General features: G+C 44.8%; 1 protein-coding gene across 1 annotated transcript in view; it reads right to left on the reverse strand.

The window, feature by feature from the left end:
• The window catches only part of TBC1D25 (TBC1 domain family member 25), a 450273-nt gene that overhangs the window by 295852 nt on the left and 126800 nt on the right, over nt 1-27621 (reverse strand). Inside the window, exon 3 of the mRNA XM_069647546.1 lies at nt 874-1028. Within this exon, the coding sequence (XP_069503647.1) occupies nt 874-1028 (155 nt within the window). The remainder of the gene's footprint in view (nt 1-873; nt 1029-27621) is intronic.

A 27621-nucleotide genomic window follows, 5' to 3' on the forward strand; every position in this document is an offset into this window, starting at 1 on the left:
CTTCTGCACCCTTACATGGTGCACAGTGGACATTGGGAATTCAGTTTTCCTATGCAAGACCTTTGATCTGCTTGCAGTCGACAGTGACAAGCAGTTTGAAGATCTGACGTGAGAAATCAAGCATATGAATTCATGGGCTGAATTGTCTTCATGACACGGTAAACAGTCACTGGCACGGTGGCTTGAGGAAGGAAGTTCAGAGGTGGTTCATACAGGTTTGGTTAGTTCTAATCATCATCAGTATGGCGCTTTGCTGTAGAATTGTGGTCAGCAGTCCAGTTAAGCGGTGTATAGGTCCTACTGCCTATACAAAGGAACATTTTCCCCAACAGTAAAAGAAGGGAGTCACATATATGCAGGAGCTAAGCAAAGACCACGGACTGCTAAGTAAAACCTCATTGTGAATGGACTCAATCAGTGAAAAAGGATGCAAAATCATTGACAGAATACTACTGCTTCACTAAAGTTCTTTACTTCTCTACATCATGAACTTTACGATTGTGGTCTTCGAATAGTCAGAAAAGTGATTGTGTGGACAGGAGGCCCAGGTGAGCGTGAATAGATTTTTAGCCAATATTTTGGAAAGGGCCAAGATTTTTATTTTATGTCTTAAAGCGAGAGGGAATTGACTTGCCTTGCCTTCCTTTGGTAAGGTAATGTGGCTACATATTAAGATTCAGTATAAAAAACTATCCGTAAATGTTTGACCCTTTATGACAGAGGCTTCAACAGGACAATAACTTGTGAACTAAATAAAAGATCAAGAACCAACCAGGTATTGCCAAACCTGCAAAGCACACGTAGACTAACACTTGGTTAAGGGATTGTTTTAGCACCCATTCACCACCATCTATTCCTCACATGACAACTCACTATCTTCAGAGGGCTTGATGTCGATTTTCAACTGCAGGTAGGGCGTGGAAGACATGCTAAATGCTGTACCCAGATCCCAGTCCGACATCAAAGACAGATATGCTTCCTGTCCCAGCTTATCACGGCCAAGGTAGCTGATCCCAAAGTTCTTCTTCCTGTAAAAGAGCGTAGGTAGAGTCAATATAGGATATATACATTTAGACATTCTTGTGCAACTCAGAAGATCTAGGAGGGCCGATCAACTGGACTGTAATTCAGGCAACTGACCTGATCAAATGGAATTAGTGCTTAAGGTTAAAGGAGGACAACAATTCAGTACTAGGCCAGAGTGAATAACTGACAAGATAGAATGACAACTATTTCTCTGGATTACAGTACATCCACTGTAAGTAGGGTTGCAGAGCCTCATACATAGATGCAGATGGTGCCAGAAAAACAGTTTAATCAGCACAATGTGTCACTGCTGTATTGGGTACCAGAGACAAAGTAACTGCTGCGACTGACCAAATCATTAACATAATAAAAAGATCCAACATCTTGCAATATAGCTATACATAGAGCGAGAAGAGCTAGCATAAATGACACTGTCGCACTATTGGTGGGTGGAATATTAAGTTTATACAAAATAAATTACACCAGAACACTCCATTGATTTTCTACTTGCACTACCCAGTCTTTGAGCATGCCTTTGAGATTTGCTGTTTTTTGGAGAAACAGAATAAAACACACTAATTAATTTGGGCACGTCTTTCTCTGGATCTCCCAGATTAATTTATTTTAAAATAAATGCACACAACTTCAATGAATATCATGGAAATTGTTAAAAGTAAATTTCTGATAGCGATGGGAAGGCATCAAACATCTCAGAACATTACAATACACACACACACAATATTAATATCCCACACCAGAACCCAGCCACCACAAATACTATCCCTTTGTAAAATGTTTTAGATGCCTATAAAGCACGGCACAAACATTTTGCTTACATTTCTCCTGTCCCACATTTCTTATCATTGTTTTTATATAAAACCTAGCAGTTGCACCGTGCTTTGCATGGTAGTCCCTACTTCGGAGGATTGAGATCACGCAGCAACATTTATTGGTGTCCCGATATACAGCCGAGGCAGCAGCGACCTCAACATAAGTGTCGTACACGAAGGGATGAAGCATGTAAGCTTAACTGCCATACCCGCATGGCTGAGGCATGTAAGCTTTGTACTGTTGAGATGGCCTACATTTCATCAACTCCAGTGGGAAATGAAGTTCCTGTAATTATCATGAGAGATCTGCCACGATGTGACGGACAACGTCATTGTGGACACTACTGAAGAGACATGCACCAATTCCCATCACCTGCATGACTACAAAAGCACAGTTTTACATCACACGTACGACTTCAGAAGGGAGTGCCGCTAATGTCAGCTAGAATGCTGATGTGTGGAAAGTTTAGGAACAATGAACTGCTGAAGTTTACATAGAACTACGGCACAGAGCCATATGGCAGGGGTAAGCATTGCAGACTGCCTACATTTTTTTTTAACAAATTACAAAAATTGATATTTAATATTTTCTACATGGTCTGCACCATGGAACCTACCCACATGCCAAACGGTTATATACGATCTTACCGACCACAATTACAGAGTGGTACAGTTCATCGCGGACAAAACACTGAGGTGTAATCTGGCCATTGGACATTCTCCATAGTGGCGAGTAAGTGTATCTCTGGGAAGCCCCATTCTGGAAAGACGTGGAGTACAATGTCCTCCTGTAGTCGCCACTCGTGCTCGACAGGTAGGGGGGAAGTCTCTGCCGAGTACGTCCACCAGAAGATTGAGTTCCCCTGGTACATGTTGTAAGAGGAGGAACATTTTTTGTTTGAGAGCCCACTTCCATATGCTCTGGGACAGTTTGGACAGCCCTAGAGAGTGAGTGCCCCCTTGTTTGGTTAGGTAATACATGGCCGTAGTACTGTCCGTGAGGACTAGAATGGTCCGGAGGTGCGTCAGGAAGGCCTTCAGGGCCTTAACACTGCTAGCAATTCCAACAGGTTGATGTGATTGGATGCTACCACTGGGTACCACCCGCTGTGTGCCGTCTGTTGAAGGATGTGAGCTCCCCACACTGTCACAGATGAGGGTTTTGAGAGTGGCTTCTACTGCGGGGGTGGTGAAGGTTTTCCTCTGCAGAAAGTTTTCCCTGGACCACCACTGCAGAGACTGAACGAGGGCTGCTGAGACAGCCAGTAGAACTTCCCAATGGCCACTGGCCTGACACCATTGGCTCGAGAGTCACTCTTGCATGGGGCGCATGCGCAGACTAGCGTGAGAATCTAGATAGACGCAGGAAGCCATCATCCCCAACAGGTGCATGGCTTTGCGTACGGTCACCTGGTTACTGTGACAATGAGCCAGTCAAGCAGGATTTGTTGAAAAATAAATTGGTCTTTATTCAGACTTGCAAGTATTCTTTCTCTTCTCCCGCTGTGCTTATTCAGTGTTCTTTTTCTGATTCTTTCCAGGGAATGTAGTAAGGTCCTCTGGCAAGTCTTCTCTTCCTAGTCCTCATATGCCCACCAGCCTTCAAGCAGCTCCCGCCGGTCCGTCTGGATTGTTCTGCAACAAAACCAAGAGTGAACAACACTCCTCCTCAGCTCTGTGGCTTTATATATACAGGGCTTAACAGGCCAATCAGGACTTACTTCCTTTACCATGTTATAAAAAGCCTCCCAAGCCATGCCCCTTTTCCCCTTCAAGCCTGGCGTGCTGCAGCTTTCCCCGTCTCCCACCACCCTGTTCAGGTCTTCATTGACCAGGTAAGCGATTTGTTGAAATTGTTTATTGGTTCTTGGTTGAGGTTTTCGTGGGTTTCGGGACGTCTTTGCTGCACAGCGTGTTTTGTTAACGGAACTTCTGCTATGCAGCAATGCAGCGTCTTGTTGAACGTGGGTCCGCGGCTCAGGTCCCTAGGACGGCAGCAACAACTGTACACTTGCGTCTCTGCTAACGTGCAGCAACGTGGCGTTTCGGCTCTCGCATACCCGTCTCTCGGCTCCACATGTCTATTGTAAACTATGGCCGGCGGCGGACTTTCCACCCTGGGTTTGGCCGACCGCCCCTGATCAGCCTTCTTTTCCTTTTTACCAGCCCCTCCTTCCTTGTAGGGTAGCACTTTTGATGGGTCTGCGTTTCTCCCTTCATTTCGTTCCGTATCTGCACATGAATACGGTGTACTCTCCAGTCCCCACCACTCGTTTTTCGTGCTGCTCTGGGACACTGGGAATCACTGTCTCCATTGGCACCCTATGGGAGGTTTCATGTTCTTAACCGTTAGTTACATACGGAGGGATCTGGAACAGCATGTTTTGAACCCGCTCGTTGGAGGGAAAGACGAGACAGTCTTTGGTCGAATTAGAGCCCTCAGAAACTGTTTGACTCGATTGGGGTTTAGACTGGATTTTTTGTCGTTGATCGAGAAACCGAGGTTGAAGAGGAGATCTACCGTCTTCTGGGTATTTGTTTGGCATGTTCCATACAAATCCCATGTTCCATACAAATCCCATGTTCCATACAAATCCCATGTTCCATACAAATCCCATGTTATGAGCCAGTTGTCGAGGTAAGGATAGACTGGGATGGACTGCCTGCGCAGGTGATCAGCTACTACCGCCAGTACCTTTGTGAATACCTGTGGTGCTGAGGCAATGCCGAAGGGGAGAACCTTGAACTGATAGTGGGTGTCCTCTATCATGAGCCTGAGGTACTTTCTGTGCACTGGCAATATTGAAATATAAAAGTATGCACCCTTCGTGTCCAATGTGGCCATGTAATTCCCCTGCTGCAGCAGTTGGATTACCTCATGCGGTGTTGTCATCCTGAATTATTGAGGTTTGACATACTTGTTCGCCAGGGGCAGGTCTAAAACAGGGTGCAAGGTGAGATCCTTTTTGGGTACAAGGAAGTACACTGAATAAATACCCTGGTTTACCTAGAGAATGGGGATGACTTCTATGGCGCCCTTTTCCAGCAGGTCCGCAGGATGCGCAGATGTTCTGGCGACAGGCGTCTGCTTCTCGGTGGTTGGTATTGAGGTGGCCGGAGAAACTCGATGCAGTAGCCGTGGGCAACGGTCTTTAGCACCCACTGGTCCGATATGATCCCCTCCCAGAAGTGGATGAATGATGAAAAGCGACAACCAACTGGGGAACCGGGGAGTCACTTTGAGGTGGAGGCCGGGGAGCCTCTAGAAGTAGAGTTCCTGCCTCTACCCTTGCCCCTACGAGGTCCTATTTGTTGGTATTGGTGGCTACCAGATAAGTCTTGGCCGGAGGAGATGGGGGTATTTCCTGAGCTGTATTGTCCTTGGGGAGAGCGGGAAAATGATGGGCCACAAAAGGACCAACGCGAGTTAGAGCCTCCACGTTGGTGGAAGCGTTAAATGTGATCTGGCTGAGATACTTTAGTGTTTCGTGCCCGTTCTTAGCAGTCTCGAGGGTGTCATCCACAGCCTTCCCAAAAAGGTTGGAGTCCTCCACTGGCTTGTTGATCAGAGAGGCCCGAGTTTCGGGTTTAAAGCCGGAGTTCTTTAAACAGGCGTGTCCTTTAAGTAAGGTTCCACTGGACTAGGGTGCATCCAGCAGTTTCAGCAGAGTGCAGGGTGTTCTTCAATACGTTATGGGTGACTTGTCTGCCTTCAGCCAAGAACGCCAGCAGGCGTGATCGGGTGGGCTCTGGAACATCTTGAAGACCATCCTGAACTAGGCCCCACTGTACATCCCTGTAACTCGCCAGAAGAGTGGGATGATTTGCAATCATTGTGGAGTAGGCCACAGAGGCGGTGATCCGTTTACCCAAGGCATAAAGCTTTTTACAGTCTTTTTCCAGAGGGGCTTAGCCGAAGACAGTGGAACTCCCGCCTTCTCCCGAGTGGTAGTGACCACCAAGGAACCTGGTGTAGCATGACCCCTTATGTAGAGTGTGTCAGTAGGCGATGGGTGGAATCATTTTTCGACCCTGGGTTTGACTGCCTGTGTGAGAGACAAGGACAGCAAGGAAGAGGCCAGGCACCACTTTATAGAGTTCAGTAGGGGGATGGCTTGACTAGTCAGAGTCTTCTCTTTGAGTATATCCTCCACAAAGTCAGTGTCTGGAGCTGCCTCATGTGTGGCAATTTGAAAATGATCGGCTGCTCTTTCCAGAATGGCAATAGCAAAATCTGGTCGTCAACAGGTGACAAATCCCTCTTTAGAGGAGAAGAAGGGGGATCTAGGCAGATGCCGTCTGGGTCAGGGGTATGTGTTGGCCAAGGGCCCTGATCCTCTTCCTGATCCTGATCTCTGTCTGGGTCTTGATAAGCCGTGGCTTGTGCAAATGGATTAACATCCTAGTAAGTATCCTCCCGAGTTGTGTTCTCTGGGACATCCAAGATATCTTCCTGGTGTCCCTGTGCAGAGATGGATATTTTCTGCAGTTTATAAGGAATGGGGCAGGAGTCCTCTTCCCTGGGTCTTTTTGGTGCAATGTACTTGTCCAAAAAGTCAATAAACTGGGCCATTTGGTCCATGTATTGCTGAAACCTCTCCCTAGTCCATACGGAAGAGCCAGAAGGGTCTGGAGGTGGAAAAAGTTGTCCAAGAGGGGGAGAGGTTCCCAATAAGGCTTTGGAGAGAGGCTGGGGGGCTTCGGAATACTCCTCTCGATGAGAGGGGGGTGCCCTTGTGCTCTGTGGCCGCCGAAATGATAGCCGCAAGGCTTTTACACATTTTCAGCGGTTGTATCGAAGGTTTCGACGCGCCCGACTGCAAAGTGCACTTGGGCGGTGTGTTAACGACGGTATGTTTTTTGGGGTGAATGCCCATTCCAGAGGGATGCCCAGTCAAAGCGGTTGCATGGAGGGTGCCAAACCCGTTGGCCTTGCGCGCTTCTTCGACTATTCCGACGAAAATGCCTTATGGGTTGTGTGTTTTTTTATCCGTGGTGCGTGGGTGCCCTTGTCGCCAGGATGTGATCTCCTCATAAGAGAGCCGGTGGCCTGTCGGGGATGGGAATTTGGGAGCCTGTAGGCTCTGTCGAAAGGTCGCCAGCTTCCAATCCAGAGCAATGGCTGCCGACGGATTCCTCGTCAACTGAAGCAACGGCGCCAACGGGGGAAAGGCTTTCGGCCTGCATAGCGTAGGCCACCCACTGTTTAGGCCGCCTGTCATTCAACATTTTCGGTCGAAAGAGCTTACAGACCTTGCATGAGCACTTGTGGTGTCGAAGACACAGATTGCATCAGCGATGGGTGTCCTTCTAACGAAGCTTGCCGTTACATGACGGCCAACATTTAAAGGGTGTCCTCTCAATAGCAGAGGGTAGAGGCAGCCAGACTAAGATGAGAAAAAGAGGGGTAAAGGAAATACATGCTTAGAGATGAATAAACCCAGGGCCCCACTCTCCATACTGTAAGGGCCTGGCCGGAGAACCGAGGCCACGCGGTCAACAGTCGGCGAGCAGTTGGACAATCTCTGAGAAGTTGTTGATGTCGCCGGCGGCAGCAACCCACAAGGCAGTCAGAGAAGATTAGTCGGGAGACAAGATGACCGTAGGCATGGGGACAAAGTTAACAATATAAAACTACTGCAAGCTCTGCATAGGTGTCTACGTTGGAGGAAAAAACCCATCTGAGGAACCTCGAAGCGTGAGGAATTTTGGGTACACTACACGTCACGTTAGGGATAGCGTTACAGTCATGCCCATGTCAACGTCCCCTTTCGATCTTCGAAAGAAATATGCAATACTTCATGATTACCACTAGATGTCGGACTATATGCACAGCATGCGATTCTAAGCAGATCACAAGAATCAGAAATATTATATACGATACATTACTCACCGTAATCGTATTTCTGATGCTTGCATCTGCTTAGATTCACATGCTATGCATAGGCCAACATCTAATGGTAGTCGCGGAGTATAATAAAGTTAGTTACTCACCGTAGTGACTACCTTACTCCTAGTACATAGTCCCCTTTCCTCCATACTTATGGGACATTCCGGTCCTGTCCCAGAGGATGGAGCACTTTCATAAAAAGCATCACATTTTGCAAAATTGTGTCCTCTTTCTCTTTTTACGCGGGGTACCGCACGTGGCCGTAACCCTGCCCTCTTTAGCTCTGCCCAGCGCATCGCCAATCGGCCCTTTTCTATCGCCAGGTCTGAGACCTTTAAGCAATAACAGAGGAAACGTATTAGAGGGGACGGCGGGCGGGCGGAAGTACGACAGAAAGGGGACTATGGAATTGGAGTAAGATAGTCACTACGGTGAGTAACTTTATTATACTCCTACATCGCATTCCCTTTCCTCCATGGGAGATTCCCAAGCACTCCTCACAGGAATTACGGGTGGATGGAAACTCCTTACTGAAACAGGTTCTTAAGCACAGCTTGACTGAACTGAGCATCAGCCTTGGAGCTCAGGTCCAGACAGTAATGTTTACAAAAAGCCGATGGGGAGGCCCACGTAGCCGCTTTCGCGATGGTCTCCCAGGGAACATATTTTTGGAAGGCACCGGCAGCCGCCTTGCCCCGCACAAGATCAGCATGAATTCCCTTTGGGGCCCGAAGACCCTGAATGGTATACGCCTCAGAAATACAGGCAGCAATTCATCGGGAGATGGTTGCTTTCGAGGCTGGCTTTCCTTGCAGATTGCCGAAGGTCACAAAAAGCTGCAAAGAGTTCCTAAGCTCTGATGTTCTGTCCAGATAGAACTTAAGGGCTCTTCTAACGTCCTGGCAGTGCAGAACCCTTTCGGCCTCTGAGGCCGGGTCTGGAAAGAAGACAGGCAATGTAATTGACTGATTCAAATGAAAATCAGAGACCACCTTCGGAAGAAAGAAGGGATTTGTCCGCAGGACAACCTTATCCTTATGAAAAGTAAGGAATGGATGCTCTACCAACAAGGCCTGAAGCTCACTTACACGCCTTGCCGAAGACACAGCAATCAAAAAGGACACTTTCCACGAAAGGTACTTAAAATCGACAGTAGCCATGGGCTTAAAAGGCTTATGACACAAGGCCATAAGGACCACATTCAGATCTCACCTTGGATGCAGGTTGCGAACAGGAGGGTAAAGATGTAATAGGCCCGCAAATTGTCTTTTAATGACCATCTGGCTCTGCCGAAGACTTGTCTATTGGAGACAAGGGAGGCAGGGGCGGACGTGGGCTAATCGATAGAGGTGGAACATCTGCCGGGACAACCGGTGCTACAGCTGGAACCGTCGTCACAGGAGCAGGCCTTGGAGGGCAGATTGCCCTAAAAAGACCTCTGAAATACTCCTTCATTGAAGCCTCTGAAATTTTCAGAAAAAGGCATCCTTCGCCGAAGGCTTAGGCATTTGAGTGGGGAGAGGCCGCTCATGAGAGGAGTAATTCCAAGGCCGTAAGGGAGAGGGCTGCAAAGAAGGGCCTCCTCCAGTCGGATCAACGTAGAACAAAGGGGCAGATGTACCAGAAAGGGAGACCGCGTGCGGTAATGGCATCCGAGCATTCCAGTTATAAACTGGACGAAAAGGATTCGCACCAGGAAGTCGATTTTCACCTGAAAACACGCTCCCAGCATCCAACGCCGATGGCGTAGGTGTAAGGAAGGAATCCAAAATGGCCGCTGTAGTTCACGCAGCATTTTGTCAGCGTCTGAGGAGAACTGCGTCACATGTGTTAGTGAGGCAGGGATCTCCACAGACGGGTCAGGGGCCTTGACTTTAGCCTTGACACAAGGAACCTCGGCAGAGCCAGTACTGTCTGGCCTAGGATGTTTCCGAGACATACTATTAGCCAAATTAGCCTCTAGAAGAGGAATTTCGGCAGAGCCGGTAATAGAAGAAAAACTGTCAGCGACCTCACTCTGTGCCCACTCAACGGAACCGGTATCACCGCAAAGACGGGAACGTTGAGGAATCCACCTCACATACAAGACCTTGACAGGTCTCTCAGTTCTGTCAGTCACCTTAGCCTCAGAAAGAGGAACCTCGGAACAGAGTCCGGTAACAGCTCCCTCAAGAGGGGCCTCGAACCTTGGTTCGATACAGAAAGCTTCTACAGAGGCCTCAGGGCAAGCCCCAGTGTCTGTATGAAAAGCTCCAGCCAAGGAGACCTCGAAGCAAGCTCTGGTACCCACCGCCTCAGTAGAACTGGGCCGTAGATTAGCACCCACTGGAGGGGCCTCGGATTGTAATCTGTTGTTGGCAGGCCCCTTACGGAAGCCCTAGGAGAAAACTCTGGTACCTTTTTTAAGCCTGGAAGGCACCTCAGGGGAAACCCTGGTAATATGGGGTGCCCTAAAAACTAAAAGAACTTACCGGGCATCTCTTCTTCTCGTCGATGAAACTATGAAAATGCGGAGGAGGAACGTGCTAAAACACCTCCTACCACCGTTCCAGACGATGTTGAAGTGCCCGGACCGAGAGGGAATCGCAGTAGAAACACAAGTCCCACCGATGATCCGGACCCAAACACTCTAACCAAAGAGGATGGGGATCCACCCTAGCGAAGCGTCGCTCGCAAGATGAAGAAGGACATTCTAAATGAACCGGCATAGACTGACTACTACGCGACCGCCAAACCGGAGCAGGAGAGAAGGACACTGCAAGGAAAAAATCTTCCAAAGATGCAAGTGCGTCCAGTCCCGACCACGCGGAGAAAAGGACTGATGGGCAATGTGCTGGGCGGAGCTAAGGAGGGCGGCGTTACGGCATGTGCGGTACCTCGCGTAGAAAGAGAAGACACATTTTTGAAAAATGTGATGCTTTTTACAAAAGCACTCCAGTCCCATCCCACAAGGCTGAGTGTTCCATAAGTATGGAGGAAAGGGGACGGGACGTAGGAGTATATAATGTTTTCGAATCTAAAAAAGGGACATCGACTTGGCGAGTCAGTAATACTATACCTAGCGTGACGTCCATGTTACCCATGGTCCTTCACGCATCAAGGTCCCTCAGATTGGTTTGTTTCTGACATCAGGTAGCACAAATACATATGTAATAAAGCAGAAATTAGTGATAGAGCAAGTAACATCCATGCACCTTCAACTCCAGGCGGGGAGGAAGGGTGGACGCATGTTAATCTACACAGACAAGCATCAGAAACACAATTACGGTGAGTAATGTATCCCTTCTGAGACTTGTGGATCTGCTTGGATCACATGCTATGCATAGATTAGCAAGCAATATCTGGAGAAGGAGGTGGATTGTGAGAAGGTGCAACGGCAAATAGATATTTTAGCACCGCTTGTCCCACCTGTGAATCTGCTTTCGAATGTGTGTCAATGCGGTAGTGAAGAGTAAAGGGGTGTACATAGCTGCTTTGCAAATATCATCTAAGGGGACGTTTGCAATAAATGCTAAAGTAGCTCCTGTACCTCTGGAAGAGTGTGCTCTTGGTGTGAAAGGCAGGGTCTTCTTTAAAAATGAATAGCTTAGTTGTATGCACTTGACTATCCATCTGGAGATGGCGTTCTTTGAAACGTCATCCCCTTCCCTGCAGGTTGCTATGGAAACACAGTGTTGGTCTGTTTTCCTTATAGGCTTTGTTTTGCTTACATAGTACAAGCCTGCCCTCCTTACATCTAGTTTATGGAGGTTCCTTTCAGCCAAGTTAGATGGATTTTGGAAAAAAGTAGGTCGTTCAATGGATTGGTCTACATGGAACTTGGATATGAATATAGGTGAAAACCTAGGATGTGTTCCAAGGACCACCTTGTCCTTGTGTATTATAAAGAAAGGGTCATGTACAAACAGTGCCTGTAGCTCACTAACCAGTCTAATGGAGGTGATGGCTACTAGAAAGGCAGTTTTGTATGTTAAGTGTTTTAGGCTGGCTTTGTGCACAGGCTCGAATAGCGGACCCATGAGATTTGAGAGCACAAAATGAAGGTCCCAACCCGTGGAGGTTTAGAAATGGGAGGGTATAGTCTTGTTACTCCCTCCATGAAATTTTTAATAACAGGAACCTTTGTAAGGAAGGCATGGTATCAAACAGTAAAACAGACACAAGTGATCACAGATCAAGGGTGTTTATTGAACTTCAATTGGGTTTGAAAAACGCCTATCTAAACCTAAATCTAAAGATGGGAGCAAGCTACGACCATCAAAAAATAATAAACGCAGTACTAGTAGAGTCTGTTCAAAATAAAAGGGCCTATACTAATAAACCTATTGCAAATCCTTACTTCTAAATACAAAGTGTGCAAAACAATGTTAAGCAAAAGGAAAAAAGTGTTCAGGAAATGATAGGTCAGGATATTCAAGCCGTTGGCTTCCCTTCCCCACGTTTTCAGCACGGGACAAGGCGGCACACTATCTTAGCAAACTCTCTGGCTTCTCTAGCACGAGAATGCAGTTCAAAACCTCAACATCAGGGCCTTCTGTGCCAAAGTCTCTGCCATTCAAAGTCTCTTATTTGAGAACGCCTGATGCAATACAATACGACAAACATTAAAGTTCCTTTCTTCTTAGGATTTCACATACAACTTCTCAGGGGTGTCCCCCTGCGCCGGGCTCAGACCAACTTTAACACAAAACCTTCAATTGGTCTTCCTCTAGCGTGCTCGGACCAAATGCATCTACTTTTCCAAATATTCTTTACTTCATCAAAATCGAAGACTTTGTCTGTGCATAGGATTTTGCTTGACACATCGCAGGACCCCTTCGATTCACAATTACTCGTTCTCTTCTTGATATCATCTTTTTCTCACTTTCACTTTTGCCACTTCTCAGCTGGATACCTTACAGACACCTTCGACTGAGCACTGACACAGTGCCGGACCACTCTGTCAATGGTATAGTATCTTGCTTTGAAAGTTCACTCATTAGCAGTTCAACTTTACTTGTGTCTCTGATCACACGCGTTTTAACAATGTTCGTCCCAGTGCTCAACATACAAAGTTGCTACTTGCAACCTTGGCTTCAACACAGATCAGTCTTATCGGTCTCCCAAACTGATTTAACTGACGTTGCTTTGTTCTTGGAGCCAAGGACGGTCTGGAAACTGCTGTTTCCTTGTGTGCTTTGCTTCGCTCAGAGTGTGCTCTGGTGCTCTGCCTTTTATCTGTGTGGGCAAACTTAATGGATGTCAGGTGTGTGAGTTATGGTCAGTAATTGCTCGACCTGGCCTGAGCATTGTATTTGGACACGTCGGGTATACAGTTCGGGTGTTAGTATGTTTTCTCTCATAGAGGGCTGTCCATGTGAACGTGTTTGTGTTGTAAAAACAGGGTGGTGGGGTAGAGTTTCTAAATATCCTGCAGGGTATGATGGGGTAGAGGTGTTACAGGGAAGAGACTACCGGCTCTCACCACCCGGTGTCACCTCACCCAGGTGATCCTCCTGCACTGGTCCATCACCAGGAACTGGATCCAAAAGCAATGGCCGTGTCCTGGCGACCTGGATGACAGAACCCCAGGGACTAGTGGGCGAGACACCTTGTTTCTCACACCTTCCACCTAGACACCTTGTTTTGTGAAGTGGAGTACGCGGACAGGGCCACTAGGTGTACTTTGATGGAGTTAAATACTAGGCCATAGTCTAGTAGGTGAAACATGTAGTGTAGAATGTTGGAACGGGAACATTCAAATTGGGTTAAAGGATTGTCACCGTCATTACAAACCTTTTCCATTTGTAACAGTGTCTGGTGTTGGGTTTTCATGCCTCCCAGAATATTCATACACATTTGGGGAAGTTTTAAGGGCCCGAACTCTATGACTTCAGGAGCTAGGCTGCCAAGTTCATAGACTTGAGGATGTGGAAGGAGTGTTGTCCCCCCGTGCTGGGAAAGCATGTTGTAGGGGCACAGGAGTTTGCTTGGTTTGCACATCGCCATTTTGAGCAGGTGTGGAAACCATGGTGGTCTTGCCCACATTGGAAATAACAGGATTATCATGTGCGCTATTCTGCCGAGTGCTGTTGGGCGGAAAAATGTAAGCAAATTTCCCTGACCAATAGGGCATTCCCCTTGGAGTCTGGTTGGGGAAACCTGGATGCGAAGTCTGGGCATTGTTTGTCTTGTGGCGAACAAGTCTAAAGGGGGATAACCCCGACAGGGAAAGGATATAGTCTAGAATACCTTTGTTGAGTTGCCACTCGTATTCTTCTGGAGGAGGATTTCTGCTTGGAGAATTGGCTCGAGCATCGAGTTCCCCTGTAGTGCGTTGAGAGACTAGGAACATGTTCCACTCGAGTGCCTACTTGAAAATATTTTGGGACAGTCTGGAAAGATTTGTAGAGTGCGTGCCTCCCGGTTTGTTTAGGTAGAACATGGCAGTGGTGCACTCTGTGAGGACTTGAACTGTCTGACCTAGTAGATGCAGCTGAAAAGATTGCAGAGCCTTGAGAACTGTTAGGGGTTCTAGAAAGTTGATGTGGTTTTGGACAGTGGTGTGTGTCCATTGCACATGAGCGTTGTGGTGAAGGAAATGGGCTCCCCATCTGGAGAGTGAGGTGTCAGTCGTTAGCATCGCTTGAACTGATGGATTGCAAAAGGGTTTTCCTTTCAATACATTGTCTTTGGGTCCACCAGCGAAAAGCCTGTACCAGGGTTAGCGAAACAACCACTTGATCGTCCTATTATCCGCTTGCCCAAGACCATTGTTTTACTAACCACTCTTGCATTGGGTGCATGCGCAGCCGCGCGTGTGGAACTAGGTAAATGCACAAGGCCATCACCCCGAGCAGGAGCATTGCTTTGCATACAGCTATCTGGCGACCGACTAGATAGTGAGGTATCCTTCCCTTGTCTTTGTAATTGCACCCAGGAATTGTTTTGTTTGACTGAGTACGAGACTAATTTTTCTCGTTGATGGAGAAACCTAATTGGAACAGAAGGTTGATAGTTCTCTGGGTGTTGAATTTGCAAATTTGAGGGGTCTCCCCAGTTATCAGCCAGTCGTCTAGATAAGGGTACAACGGGATGGACTCTCTGCGTAGGTTTGCTGCAACTGCTAACACCTTTGTCAACACCCTTGGAGCCGAGGCTATGCCGAAGGGGAGCACCTTGAATTGGTAGTGTTCTCCCATTATCTGGAAGCGCAGGTATTTTCTGTCCGCTGGAAACTTTGAAATATGAAAGTATGCATCTTTCAAATCCAATGTTGCCATGTAGTCCCCCCCCCTGCTTTAGAAGGGGAATCTCTTCCTGAAGTGTAGTCATGAGAAATGTTTGTGGCTTGACATACGGGTTTGTTGGCGCAGGTCTAGTACAGGGCACGTTGTTAGGTCTTTCTTTGGCACAAGAAGTAAGTTTAATAAATACCCTTCTTTACCTGCTTTGCTGGGACAAACTCATTTTTCTCCAGCAGGGCTTTCACTTCCTCCAATAATATGCAACTCTCTTCTGGTGGCATCTTGTGCTTTGGTGGGTGGTTTTTGTAGAGGTTCTAAACAATATCCACACGCCACAGTGGACAACAACCGCTTCTGTGGCTTGATCTCCTCCCATGCGTGGGTGAATTGTAAAATGCGACCTACTGGCGTGGCATGGTAGGAGACCCAGAGCAGGGCATCATTGTTTGTGTGGGGGTGGAGCCTCCGGCTGGGGACGCTCTACCTCTGCTCCTGGACCTTTTATAGCCTTTTTAATTCGAGGAGGATTGTCCCTGTGAGTTGCCCCAGGATGATAATTAGTTACCCAGGCTGTAAACAGAGGGGCATTGCGGGCCCTGCCCACGAAACCTTCTTGTGTTGGAAGACCCCCCTGTGCACAAACGGCTTGTTGGAGAGCTGCCCAAGAGATTTTAGGGTGTTACTCATCTTTGGCGCTTTTAAGGGCATCCTCAACTGCTTTACCGAGCAGAGCATTGGGTTCAATAGGCAGGTTGAGTAATGTGGCCTGTGTTTCAAGTTTAAAACCCGATTGTCCAAGCCAGGCATGCCGCTTAACAAGTGTGCCTTCAGCTATGATATGGCCTGCGTTGTTCGCAGCATCCAGATTGTTTTTAGGATGCAGTTGGCTACCGGTTTGTCTTCGGTTATAGTCTTTAGGAGCTGAGATTTTAGGGGGCCTGGGACTGTCAATTTGTAGTAGAAGATCATTACACTTGTGGTAACTGTAGCTAGCCAAAAGGGTAGTATTTTTGGCTATCCTAGTCGGATAGGGAGCCGAGAAAGCCACTTAAGTGTATATCATTTTACTTTATCTGGTGGAGCCTCTGCAGAGGCTAGAGGTGTGGCTGCCCTTTTCCTAGTTGTGATAATCACCAGGGAGTCGGGTTTCAGCTGATCCCTGATGTATGAGGCCACACGCCCGGAGGCTTATGGGCGCATTACACGATGATATAAGAATTTTTAATAAATAAATATATAGGGTTGGTAGGGGCTGCTCTGAACACCTTCTCGATGCAGAGATTAACTGGTCGAGTAAGGTTTGGCGTTATGATAGAGGGTTGAATGCGTCTCTGAACAGATAGCAGGCAGGGAATTAATTGTGTTGCGGACCTTGTCTCCAAGAATTGTCCTCCACAAAGTCCTTATCAACTTAAGCCTCCTGGGTGTAATGTTGAAATGTTCTGCGGCCTTGAGGAGCAAGTCATTGTATTGTAGCTGGTGGTCGACTGGAGAGTCGGCCACTGGTTTATCTTGATTGTCTGGCGATTGGTTGACGTAGACATAGTCATTGTCATCCTCGTAATATTGCTCTTGGTCACCCTGGTCCCGATCATACTGGTCCCCATCTCCTTGAGAGCCAGAATAAAGTGAACCCGAGGTGTCTACAAAATAGTGGTCCTCAAAGCGCTTTTCAGCACATGTCTTTTGGCGCCCGAAAGGGCGTCTGTTTTATGCGCGGTGTCAGAAACAAACTTGCGGGTCTGTTTCGGAAACCTCTCGTGCAGCAAAAAACGAGCGCGATTGCCCAGAGGACAGGGATATTTGAGGACCTTTCCTTTGACACTGTACGGCTTTCAATGGTCGACAGCACGGTCGGTCTGCCGTGGGATGTGTGCGTGGTGTGGAGTGAAGTGTACAGGCTTGAATCGCCAGGTGTAGTCGCCTTAAAAGGACCGCCGGCCTGCACAATGGAGTCGGGGGCTCACACGTGGTAGTCTGTCGAATTCCGTTCGCCCTCTGCATCACTTAGAACACCAACGCTGCCAGCACTGGAAGCTCCCTCCACGTCAATGGAGGCCTCACCCTACATGCCATGGGCAGCCCAGCGTTTTGTTCTGTGGTCCTTAAATGTTTTATGTCGAAAGAGCTTGCAAGATTTGCAGTTCTTTTCTGGGTGATCCCGTGGAGACCGTGGTTACACACCCTGTGTGTCTAGGCAGGGGTACTTCCTATTGCAGGACGGGCAAAACCTAAAAGGTGTATTTTCCACGATTAGTGGAAATGGCTGCACAGAGAAGAGAAGGAAGGGAAGTGATTAGGCATTCTCTAAAGGGAGAACAAAGTATGGTCTACCCCACTCTCCCTACTGTGATGGGCCAAGGCCCAGTGTGGCCTGTGTAGGCCGCGATCAGTGTTCGTCGAGGCGATTTTATTGTCGTCGATGATGGCTCCATCCGTCAAACTCTGCTGAAAATATTGCGATTAGCGGTTGGTGAAAGAATAGTAAGAAAGTCTATGATAAACTTTTACTAATAAACGGCATCAGCCTGAAGAACTCTGCAAACTAGCGTCAGACTACGATGGCGGAAAAAAATAATCTGAGGGACCTCGACACGTGAAGGACCAGATCATCATGGACGTCACACTAGGGATAGTATTACTGACATGCCCAGTTGACGGCCCTTTTTGAGTTTTGAAGACAAAATCATGCAATACTCTGCGACTACCACTAGATGGTGGACTAAGCATAGCATGTGATCTAAGCAGATGCACAAGCCTCAGAAATATATAATATATATATATATATATATATATAGATATAGAACAAAAAAGAGGAAAAAGTGAACCGCACTCTCCGCGGTCAATGGAAAGACCAAAATTCATGAGGAAACACACATAGCACAGCTCACAAAGAAAGTAAAGGTCTTAGAGTATTTAATGAGACCAAAAAATAAACAAAAAAAATACACCCAAATACGGCTGGGGAGCAGCGGCAAAAACAGAGTACACACGACCCGCACACAACGCGTTTCACACTCAACTGAGTGCTTGTTCACGTGAAGAGAGGAAGGACTAGAGCACTTTTATAATATGACAAAGGAAGTCCTTTTACTATTTCCCTAGAACTACATGGGTAACTGGACAAATGGAAGAGGCGGCGGCCATATTGGAAAGGAATGACAAAAATAGCAAAATTAAAGGCCAAGTGGCGCCACAATAAAAATTGCAGTAAGTGCATGGAAATGTGAAAGATGGCAAAGAGACCATGAATTATAATTGGGAGCATGCCTTCCATGTAGGGCAGGGCCATGGTTCCATGGTACCACCAAATATGAATATAAACAAGAGTAATAGTACAAAATTGGAATCAATGATGTACTGGCACAGTCAAAAAAATATTTTAAACATCCACCCCTAATGAATAAAACCATTATATAAAAATGGAAATAAACACCGCCTGACAACAACACTAAAGGATAAATGACATAAATCTGGAGCATCATAGGACATAGATATACATAACTAATGCCGATGAATGAGGCATAATAAGATATTAAAAACAGTTCTAGCAGCCAACTAGTGTGCAAAATTGCAAGATAAAAGTGACAATCGCAATATGTGTAAACAAGGCAAGTAGCAGCATTCAGGCAAATGGACTAAAGTGCAAGTGCATGTAATTTAGCAGCATAGTTGCATAGCGCAGGTGCGCTACAACGAGGTAGCAGTGTACAAATCTAAAACAATGCAAGAGACAGCGTAATGGCCCTGTTAAAAATAGTAATAAAGTGCAAGTAGCATACTAATGTGCAAATATACCGGGCCATTATTGCAGTGTCTAAAATTGCAACAATTGCAAAGTATCGGCATCGTTAAAAAGAAACAATCGCAACCTCGAAAGATGTAATAAACAAGAGCCGGAATGATAACAAGGAACACATATAAAATCACACACTAAATGGCTGACCAAAAAAGAAGTTAATGTCAAAGATGCCCAGAGTCATAGAACCTACAAGGGTGATGCAAAGACGGGATAGCTAATATTGACAAAAATAGGTTAGTACAAAAGTACTAATGAACAAAGGGGGGAGTCTGTGAAACTACATACAGGGGAAGGTGGGACCACAAGAATGGAAAAAGGACAACTAAGAATAATAATGAAAAAAGAACAATAAAGAGCTCAAGTCCCATCAAATCGTGCTGCAGCAGATAGATGAATAAACATACATAAGTCTAATACAAAGAAAATAAATGTAAAAACACCAAAGAAAATAAGGTGTAGAGTAATACAATCCGGCCAAGGATGCAAAATATGGAGAGAAATAAAAGCTGAAACCACCAAACCCAAAAGAAAAAAATCGAGATGAGTCAGCAAGAGGGAGGGAATGATAGAAAATGAAAGTACAAATGTCAGCCAGTCTCAAGTCCCAAGGAACCTGTAAAGCTCCTCATCAAGATTATGTCCATTAGGGAACTTGGTATAGAGGTCCAAAATAAATCGTGTCTCCAATTGTCTTAACTTTAAAACACGGTCTCCACCCCTGGGATGAATAGGGATGTGTGCCACGGCAAAGAAGGTAAGCAAATTTGAGTCATTCGCATGTTCCTGCACGAAGTGTTTAGCCATGGGGTACGCGGGATCAGAGTTTTTGATAGCCCTGAGATGCTGGAGAATCCTGAGTTTAAGCTTACAGGTGGTACTCCCGACGTACCACTTCCTGCAGGGGCATGCAAGAACATAGACAACATAAGTATTGTCACAATTGATGGAATAATTGACGATTTGCTTACTCTTGGTTACTGGATGCAAAAAGAATTTGCAGGAAGACGCGTGGGCACACGCTTTACATTTAGTACATTTGGTAAAACCAATGGGGGAGACCACCAGCCAATTGGAAGAAGGAGGACTTTTATCGATAGGAGACAGAAAGCTGGAGACTAACTCGTCTCTGAGCGATGGTACTCTTTTGTACGTGATGGTAGGGCGTTTAGAAAGTACAGAGCATAAATCTTGATCCAAAGTTAAAACATGCCAATGTCGCTCAATAATCCTACGTACATTCTTGGAGGCATTATCGAAGGAGACAATGAGTCTTAGGGTCATCATCTGTATCAGTCTTACGCGATTGAATGCCATACAGTAATTTGTCCCTGCACAGGCCTCTGGCTTTATTTTAGGCCATTTCAATGTTCTTTTTAGTATACCCTTGTTGCAAAAAGTTGGTGGCTGCTCGAGCACAGTGCTGATCAAATGCAACCAAATCGGTGCAATTTCTAAGGTAGCGAATAAATTCGCCGTAGGGAATGCTGCGTTTACATGGCCCCGGATGACAACTGGTCGCATGCAAGGGTAAGCCAGTGTTAGAGGGTTTCTTGTAAAGAACTGTTTGGAAACCAGATGTGTCCAGGGTTACCACCACATCGAGATAAATTACCGCAGTGGTACTATGGCATTCAGTAAAACATAAATTCACCGTATTACTATTGATGGTTCTCACAAAAAGTTGCCAATCACTGACGGTCCCCTTCCATATTACAAACACATCATCGATGTAGCGCCACCAGGCAACAATTTGGGTGGAAAAGCTGGATGCAAGTAGATCGTGTAAGAATGTAGCCTCCCACCAACCCATTGTCCGGTTCGCATACGATGGGGCAAAGGTACTGCCCATAGCAGTACTCCTGACTTGCCGGTAAAAAGTGCCATCAAACAAAAAGACATTATTGGTGAGGCAGAAAAGCAACATCTCCAGAATCATAGAGCTGTGACCATGAAAATTCAATGACCGTGTTTCCAAGAAAAATTGACAGGCTCGCATGCCAACTTGATGATCAATAGAGGTATACAATGATACAACATCAAGGGTGGCCAAAAGAAAACCCTCTTCCCAGGGAGTATCATTGATATGTTGTAAAAAATCCCTTGTGTCCTGCAAATAAGATGGCAAAACGGAAACAAAGTCTCATCAATAAATTGGGCCAAGTGTTCAAGAAGGGAACCACATAACGTGACAATAGGCCTCCCAGGTGGGTGGGTAAGAGATTTGTGTATCTTCGGTAAAAAATAAATGGTGGGGACGGTGTGACAAGAGGGAACAAGAAATTTAACTAGATCCTCCTCAGTCCATTATCAGCCCACTTGGTACAGAGATTATTTAATTCCGACTGTATATCATGAAAAGGATTTTTGAGTAATTTGGCATAACACAGTCGGTCCCTAAGTTGGCGGTTGGCTTCAGAAACATAATGGACTCTATCTTGGGTCACGATATTCGACCCCTTGTCAGCCTGCTTAATGACAATATTGGGCAGGTTTTGTAATTCACCTATGGCCTTTAATTGTGATGCAGTGAGATTATATTTAACTGTCAGTGCTAGTCTGTAGTTTTCTCAAATCACTGACACACAAATCATAGAAAGCTTCCAAACAACCACCCACGGGGAACTGCGGATTGAATCTGGATTTGTTCTTGAGCTTAGTATGTACATCCCAGCAAGTATCAATGTCGAAATCAGTGAGATCAACATTAACAGGATCGAACTGGGTGTCTTCAAGACTGGCAAGATCCAACAGCGATGGAATATCGGAAATGAGAAGGTTGGTACGGCCAGTCCGAGGTACAGAAGGCTTCATGACAGTGGGGTTTAGAATGAAAAATTTCTTGAGCTTGATCTTCCAAAAGATATATATATCTTGAAAACCTTGTACCACAGTGCAAGTTGGATGGAGTGCACTCCAGGAAGCAGTTTAGAGCAGGTAATCTTCACCAAACAGAGGCAGGAAACCAGGAATTGCCAGGCAAAAAGTAAAATGTATTAAATGTCCAGGATAAAAAAAGAAAACACAAAAACAACGCGTTTCGCGGCAAACACACTGCTTGTTCACGTTTAGGGTGTAGACATTAAGAAAGGACTTCTAAACTGGCGTCATCTCTATGATTACAGTGTATAGAGTAACGTACACAACCAGACTTGTTGAAATCCGCAATATTTGAACGGTATGCTCAGCGTAATAAGTCATTGTTAATGCACAAAAACATTTTCAAAAGAGCATAAAAGTAAAAAATGTTCCTTTTTTCCCTTTTTCTCAACATTTTGAAACTGCACTCCAAACTTATGTCCATAGTGAATATTTAAACATGTATACCATCACAGTAGCAGCTTGCTTATTGTGTGTGCTGGAGATCGTGTCTCATTATATACTGCCTGGCTGTCCTTTCTTTTCAAATAGGAAAAAAGAAACGGCAATTAAGACTTTTTATTACTCTGCGCCATTCTGTAAATTAAATACATGACTCGGATAGGTGCACGATACAAGTTACTCTTATGTATTTAATGGCCATTAAGATACGAGGCCTGTGTATATTTGTTTATCTGCCAGAGAAGCATGCTGCAACGTTCTGCGAAAGGCTGGATTATGCAGTTGAGGCCTAGAATATTTTTCTATCGTAAGATGTAATGCTTACAAGGTAATACAGTGTTATGAGTAAAGTGCATAGTGCTCATGGCAGAAATATATTCAGGTTCCTATGTTAGAAATTATCTCCTTAAAGTGCAAGTTCTTATTTTTACTAACTGTGCAAACTTGCAATGTACAACATAATGTTGATAAAGTGCAATGTGCAATTAGCAGCTAGAAAATAGTATTCCCTATGTAGGGATACATAAAGTGCTTTGTGCATGTAATTTCTATACATTGGATAACCATGTTAGTCACTGCCTAGTGCGCTAGATTTTGTTGCTATGCATAGATAAACATCAAATCACAGTTATAAAACCTTAAAGCATTAAAAACCCCTAAAACGTTTGGCGGACCATATATGCAGTTTAAAAGAGAGAGTGGATAGTATACAAAAAATTATTATACAGCTGCCAGTTGACCTGTGTTCATGAATATTAAAGCAAAAATATTGCACACCCTTTAAAAAAAGAAAGTATAAAATAAGATAGCATAAAGAGAGGGGAGTCTAAAATTCATTCAATTGCCTTTTTATGAGTAAAATATTGAATTGATAAATCCGCTAACCTAAATGCAGGTGAAAAACATTTTCCTGTTACAACAACATATAAACTCCTTTATGCAATAAATCATTTTCATATTGATTCAGTCGGGACCACCTATAGAAAATGAAATGGTCATCCTTTAGGATTATACTAGAGGATAATGAAGATCCCTCATGCGAGGAGATATTAGAATCTGGGGTCTATCTAAAGTACATGCATAATCTGCTCAAAATACATTTCATTATGCTTAAGTGCCTAAGAAAGTATAGAGTTCTTCGTTCAGGTTATGGTCTTTTGGTTTCCAAGTCTAGGATATACTTTGTCTCCGATTGTCTGAGGAGGAGCTCTCGATTGCCCACCCCCTCAGTGTTTTCAGAATATAAACAAACAACAAGTATTACCGTGCAGTCCAGACTCTCAGCTAAACATACATAGGGCATACTGTATATACAAATAATGGCACTGTGCAGCAGCCTGTGAAACATACAAGGGTAAGTTTCTGTTTAGAAAGTGTACTATATACATACCTTATATGGAAACCCATTGAGAACAAGTCGTGATAATTTTGTTGAGAAGTACCAAGCATGGTTATGCCGTTTATTATCATGACTAATATGGTTAAGCTGGTTTATTATTAGAGTTACAATAAAAGAAGTAATATCGATCAAAAAATAAAAAACGTTACAAAATTATTCATTATTCTGTACCATTACAGATTTAGGGCTAGCATGATGGGGCCAGTATTGTGGCACAGGAGCAGCACAGCCACCCAGGAAGCTGCGGAACAAAAACATGCCGGGGACCATGTGGCATCAGTCTGTATCCTTCCAAGGGGTGCAGCGAACGCGTCAACACCAGCCACAAGACGCTGCTATCCCCAACACTGGCAGGCTCTGGCAGACTGTCTGCTGGAGTCTGCGCAAGCAGGGAGTCAACACTAGCACACCAGGGATTTTTTAGCAATAAAGAAAGGCCAGGATGGCCTTCCCCTTTACCCACTATGCCACCAGGGATTGGTTTTGTTATTGAATAAAGGCCCTGCACCAAGACCTTTACCCACTATACCACCAGGGGTGGTGGTGTGATTATATTAAGAGTACCCATGGAGGCCTTCATCATCCAACGTCCCGGGACGCAAACAGGGTCGGAAAGGGGTGGGGATTAGTAGCCCTTGTAAGCCATCCCATGGCCTTCCCCCATCACATCACTGGAAGCAAAGTAGGTGATTTGAGAAGGTAAGTTGCCCAATCCTGGGAGGGGGTGGGGTATTTAAGAGTGCGTGTGAAGATATTAGTGTGGGTTAGTTGAGTGAGGATAGGAGGTGGTGGAGGACGTCCGAGAGCCAGACGAGGCGAGAGCAAAAAAAAAAAAAAAAAAAAGGAGTGCAGAGGCTATGCTAAAGAGGGGTCTGTGGAGTGTTTGTGTGCGAGAGCGGAGACTGAGTAGTAGAGGTAGAGTAGAGGAGTAGTAGTGGTAGTAGCAGCAGAGGTCGTAGTGGTAGTTGGAAGCAAAGACAGGTAGTGAGTGAGAGAAAAAGGCAGTAGAGTGGTAGTTGTTAGTAGGGGGAAATAGTTTGCACTAGTGAGTGGAGAGATTACAAAAATGAAAGTAGTAGCAGTGGGACGTGAAGGTAGTAGAGAGATGGTGTAAGCATCGAAGTAGTAACACTAATAGATGGAGAGTGGGAGAGCGACAGTAAGTGGGGGAATAGGAGTAACTATTGGCGTAGAGTGGAACAGAGATTATAACAGCAATAGCAAGATGCAGGGAAGTAGAACAAGAGCAAGGAGAGAAAAGGAGAAAACTGGGGTAGAGTGGTAATTGGGGGTACAAGAGATAGTAAGGACAGGAGTAAGAGAAGTACGAAGATCAAAGAGCGGAGGCGGAAAGGCAGATTGAGAGATCGAAGGGACAGTGACGTGGTAGGAGGAAGTCATCTTAAAGAGCCAAGCATAGTGAAGGGTCAGGTAAGAGCAGTGGAGAGAAGTAAACGTGACACTGGATGAAAGAAGGCACCATCTCTAAACTCTGTAAGACTATTAAGTGGCCCAGGTTGGGGAACGCCTAGAAGACCCATAGGGAGTCAGTCAGACATCACTTAGGGACGTCACAAAATAGATTAAAGCAGAAACGAACAGTTAGGGGTTACTGATCCAAGAACTACCAACATCCCCCTATTAGGGACGCCTGGGCTAGGGAGGCAGGGGCAAAGTCGGGGTAGGCCAGAGAGCGAGGGCCTGCCCTAGTGCCAAAATTCCAGCACAGCTAGACCCAGATACCTTTACCCAGAAGATACAGCCATCCTATCTTTTACAAAAAAAACCACCTTTGGGCTTACTAATAGTCAGCGTGGTTCTTTGTGGCGGGCGACTGTAACACTTGATATTATACTGAAGGTCAATATAACGAGCATTAGCAGACCAGGTGACACTATACTCTGTTCCCAGCGACCAAGTCAGGAGTGATTTAGTGTTATATCAACAAAATGGTGGAGCTATAAAATGGTGCCCCTGAAGGACTGCAAAAGGCGCAGTGCAAATTCAATCAATAAGCTTCCTTTTTAAAAGTATCAATATACATTTACAACTTCCATGAACAGGCAGAAGTACAATTGATTAACAAAAAAATAAAATGTATGAATTCTTGCATTTGTAATATATACAAATCAAGATAATACTTTTCATCCTAAAATCAGCACACAATCGATATGCAATTACTACTGGAAACAATCGAATGGAACCTGTTCTCCATCAAGCAGGCCTTACACTAGGAAGCAGTTGCAGCACTAAAAATGCCTTGCAAGATCTTAACCTACATCTATTAAGCAGTGGTTTCCTCCACACCCTATTAGGGTGCCGATATAGAGGGCATAAGAACATTATGTGAAATTAGTCTTTGTCCAAGTGAAAACATTAACAGGTGGCAGTTTCACCAGCATTTAATTAAATTATGGTAAAATGCCTCTGCAGAATACATTTCTGTTATTTGTTCACCGAAGGAAAAAAAAATCTATTTCTCTGGACCCAATAAATGTTTACATAATAGATACTGGACTCCGGCTACAGAATATGTCAATTTGATCTTTTGAAACCCACAACGCTGGTATCAGTGCTGATTTGGACGCATTACCATATTTACATGCATCTTCCCAGATACTCTTAAAATCAAATTTGATAATTACTTCCTAGACATGCTTAAGCCATAAGATTTTCATAGTGCCATGCATCACTAAATGTCACGCAAAGCTTTGAGGTATGTACACAGGGACACGTACCCTCCCGATACATAGCTTATCCACATAGCTTATCCACAAACACCAGTGTTTAAATTGAAGGTCCATAACCTTATTGAGGGTTTGCTTGTTGGGTCATTTTTTTTGCGTTCCCTCATGCCTCTCATAGTATCGTAGTGTATCTTGACATGCTTGAGCCGTAAGAATTTCATAGTGCCATGCGTCACTAAAATGTCACGCAAAGCTTTGAGGTATGTACACAGTTCAGGAGTATTTAAGATCCTTAACCAGCAAAGGAGGGGTTTCAGTTTTTCAATTTGCAGAAGGCTATGAGGCAAAAAGCAGCTTTATTATTCTTTTTTATTTTTTATTATTGAATTAGCTGATTTAGTCAACTTTTCAATACAATTTTAAAACAAAATTAATACAATTAAAATATATACTAGAATTATATAAATAAAGCATATATTGGAGTTACAGAATGGAATGATTATTACATGAGTACATAGATCACAGCAACCAATTCCTCCTTTACATGTGGAAAAAAAAAAGGATTAAAGAAAAAACAGGAAACTACAATTATGCTTATTACACTTGTATCATTACATTTGGAAGTATCAATCTGTCACATCCTCATTTAACAACATCTCATTAATTTTGGCAATTCCATTGTAGCCATATGATCTACAATTCATGACATAAAACGTTCATCACAGCATGATTAAAATATGAAGAAATCAATATTCCCACTTTAATTTGGGCTAAACACAAGTTCAACTGTTCCATTATCACCACATTGTATACTATTCACAATATCGGGCGTTCATTGCTGCATAGTTAAGATAATTACTGTCACAAAATTCAGTAGATTTACTGCGATTTGATTATGGCCAGACTTTACCATTTTTTTTTTTTACACAGATAAGTTCTTTTTCTTGGTTACTCTCATTTACTGTTGGTTCATCCAATTAGAGTCTGGTCATAATATGGTGGAATGTTAATCAATGCATGGTAGTTGTTAAATTACACACATCCATTCTCTATGATAGTCACATTACTCAGGGTTAATGATGTCAAAAAGTTTACAGTTGCTATTCAAATACTAAGAGGGTGTAGACAAGATCAACTGCCACCTAAGATTTACATTCAGTTCGCTCAAATATATATGTTTTGCAAAGAATCTTTGTCTTTCTGATACTAAAGCAGGATAGTAGATTATCAAATGCCGTAATGTTTCTTTACAAAGCGAGTTACTACAGAATCGACAAACATTTTTATCCATACTTATTATTTTGTGCTCCGCCAATAGCTCTCGAGTCAGCCATAGATTTAATCTGAGTCGCAAAACATAAGATCTAATGAGTGGTGAGGGACAGCTACATAAATAAGACTCCATCACCCGAAACGTTTTCTCCCCAAATGGATTTGTTACAA

This window comes from Ambystoma mexicanum, chromosome 2q (genome assembly GCF_040938575.1).
Source record: "Ambystoma mexicanum isolate Mex_15411 chromosome 2q, UKY_AmexF1_1, whole genome shotgun sequence".
NCBI classification, from domain to species: Eukaryota; Metazoa; Chordata; class Amphibia; order Caudata; family Ambystomatidae; genus Ambystoma; species Ambystoma mexicanum.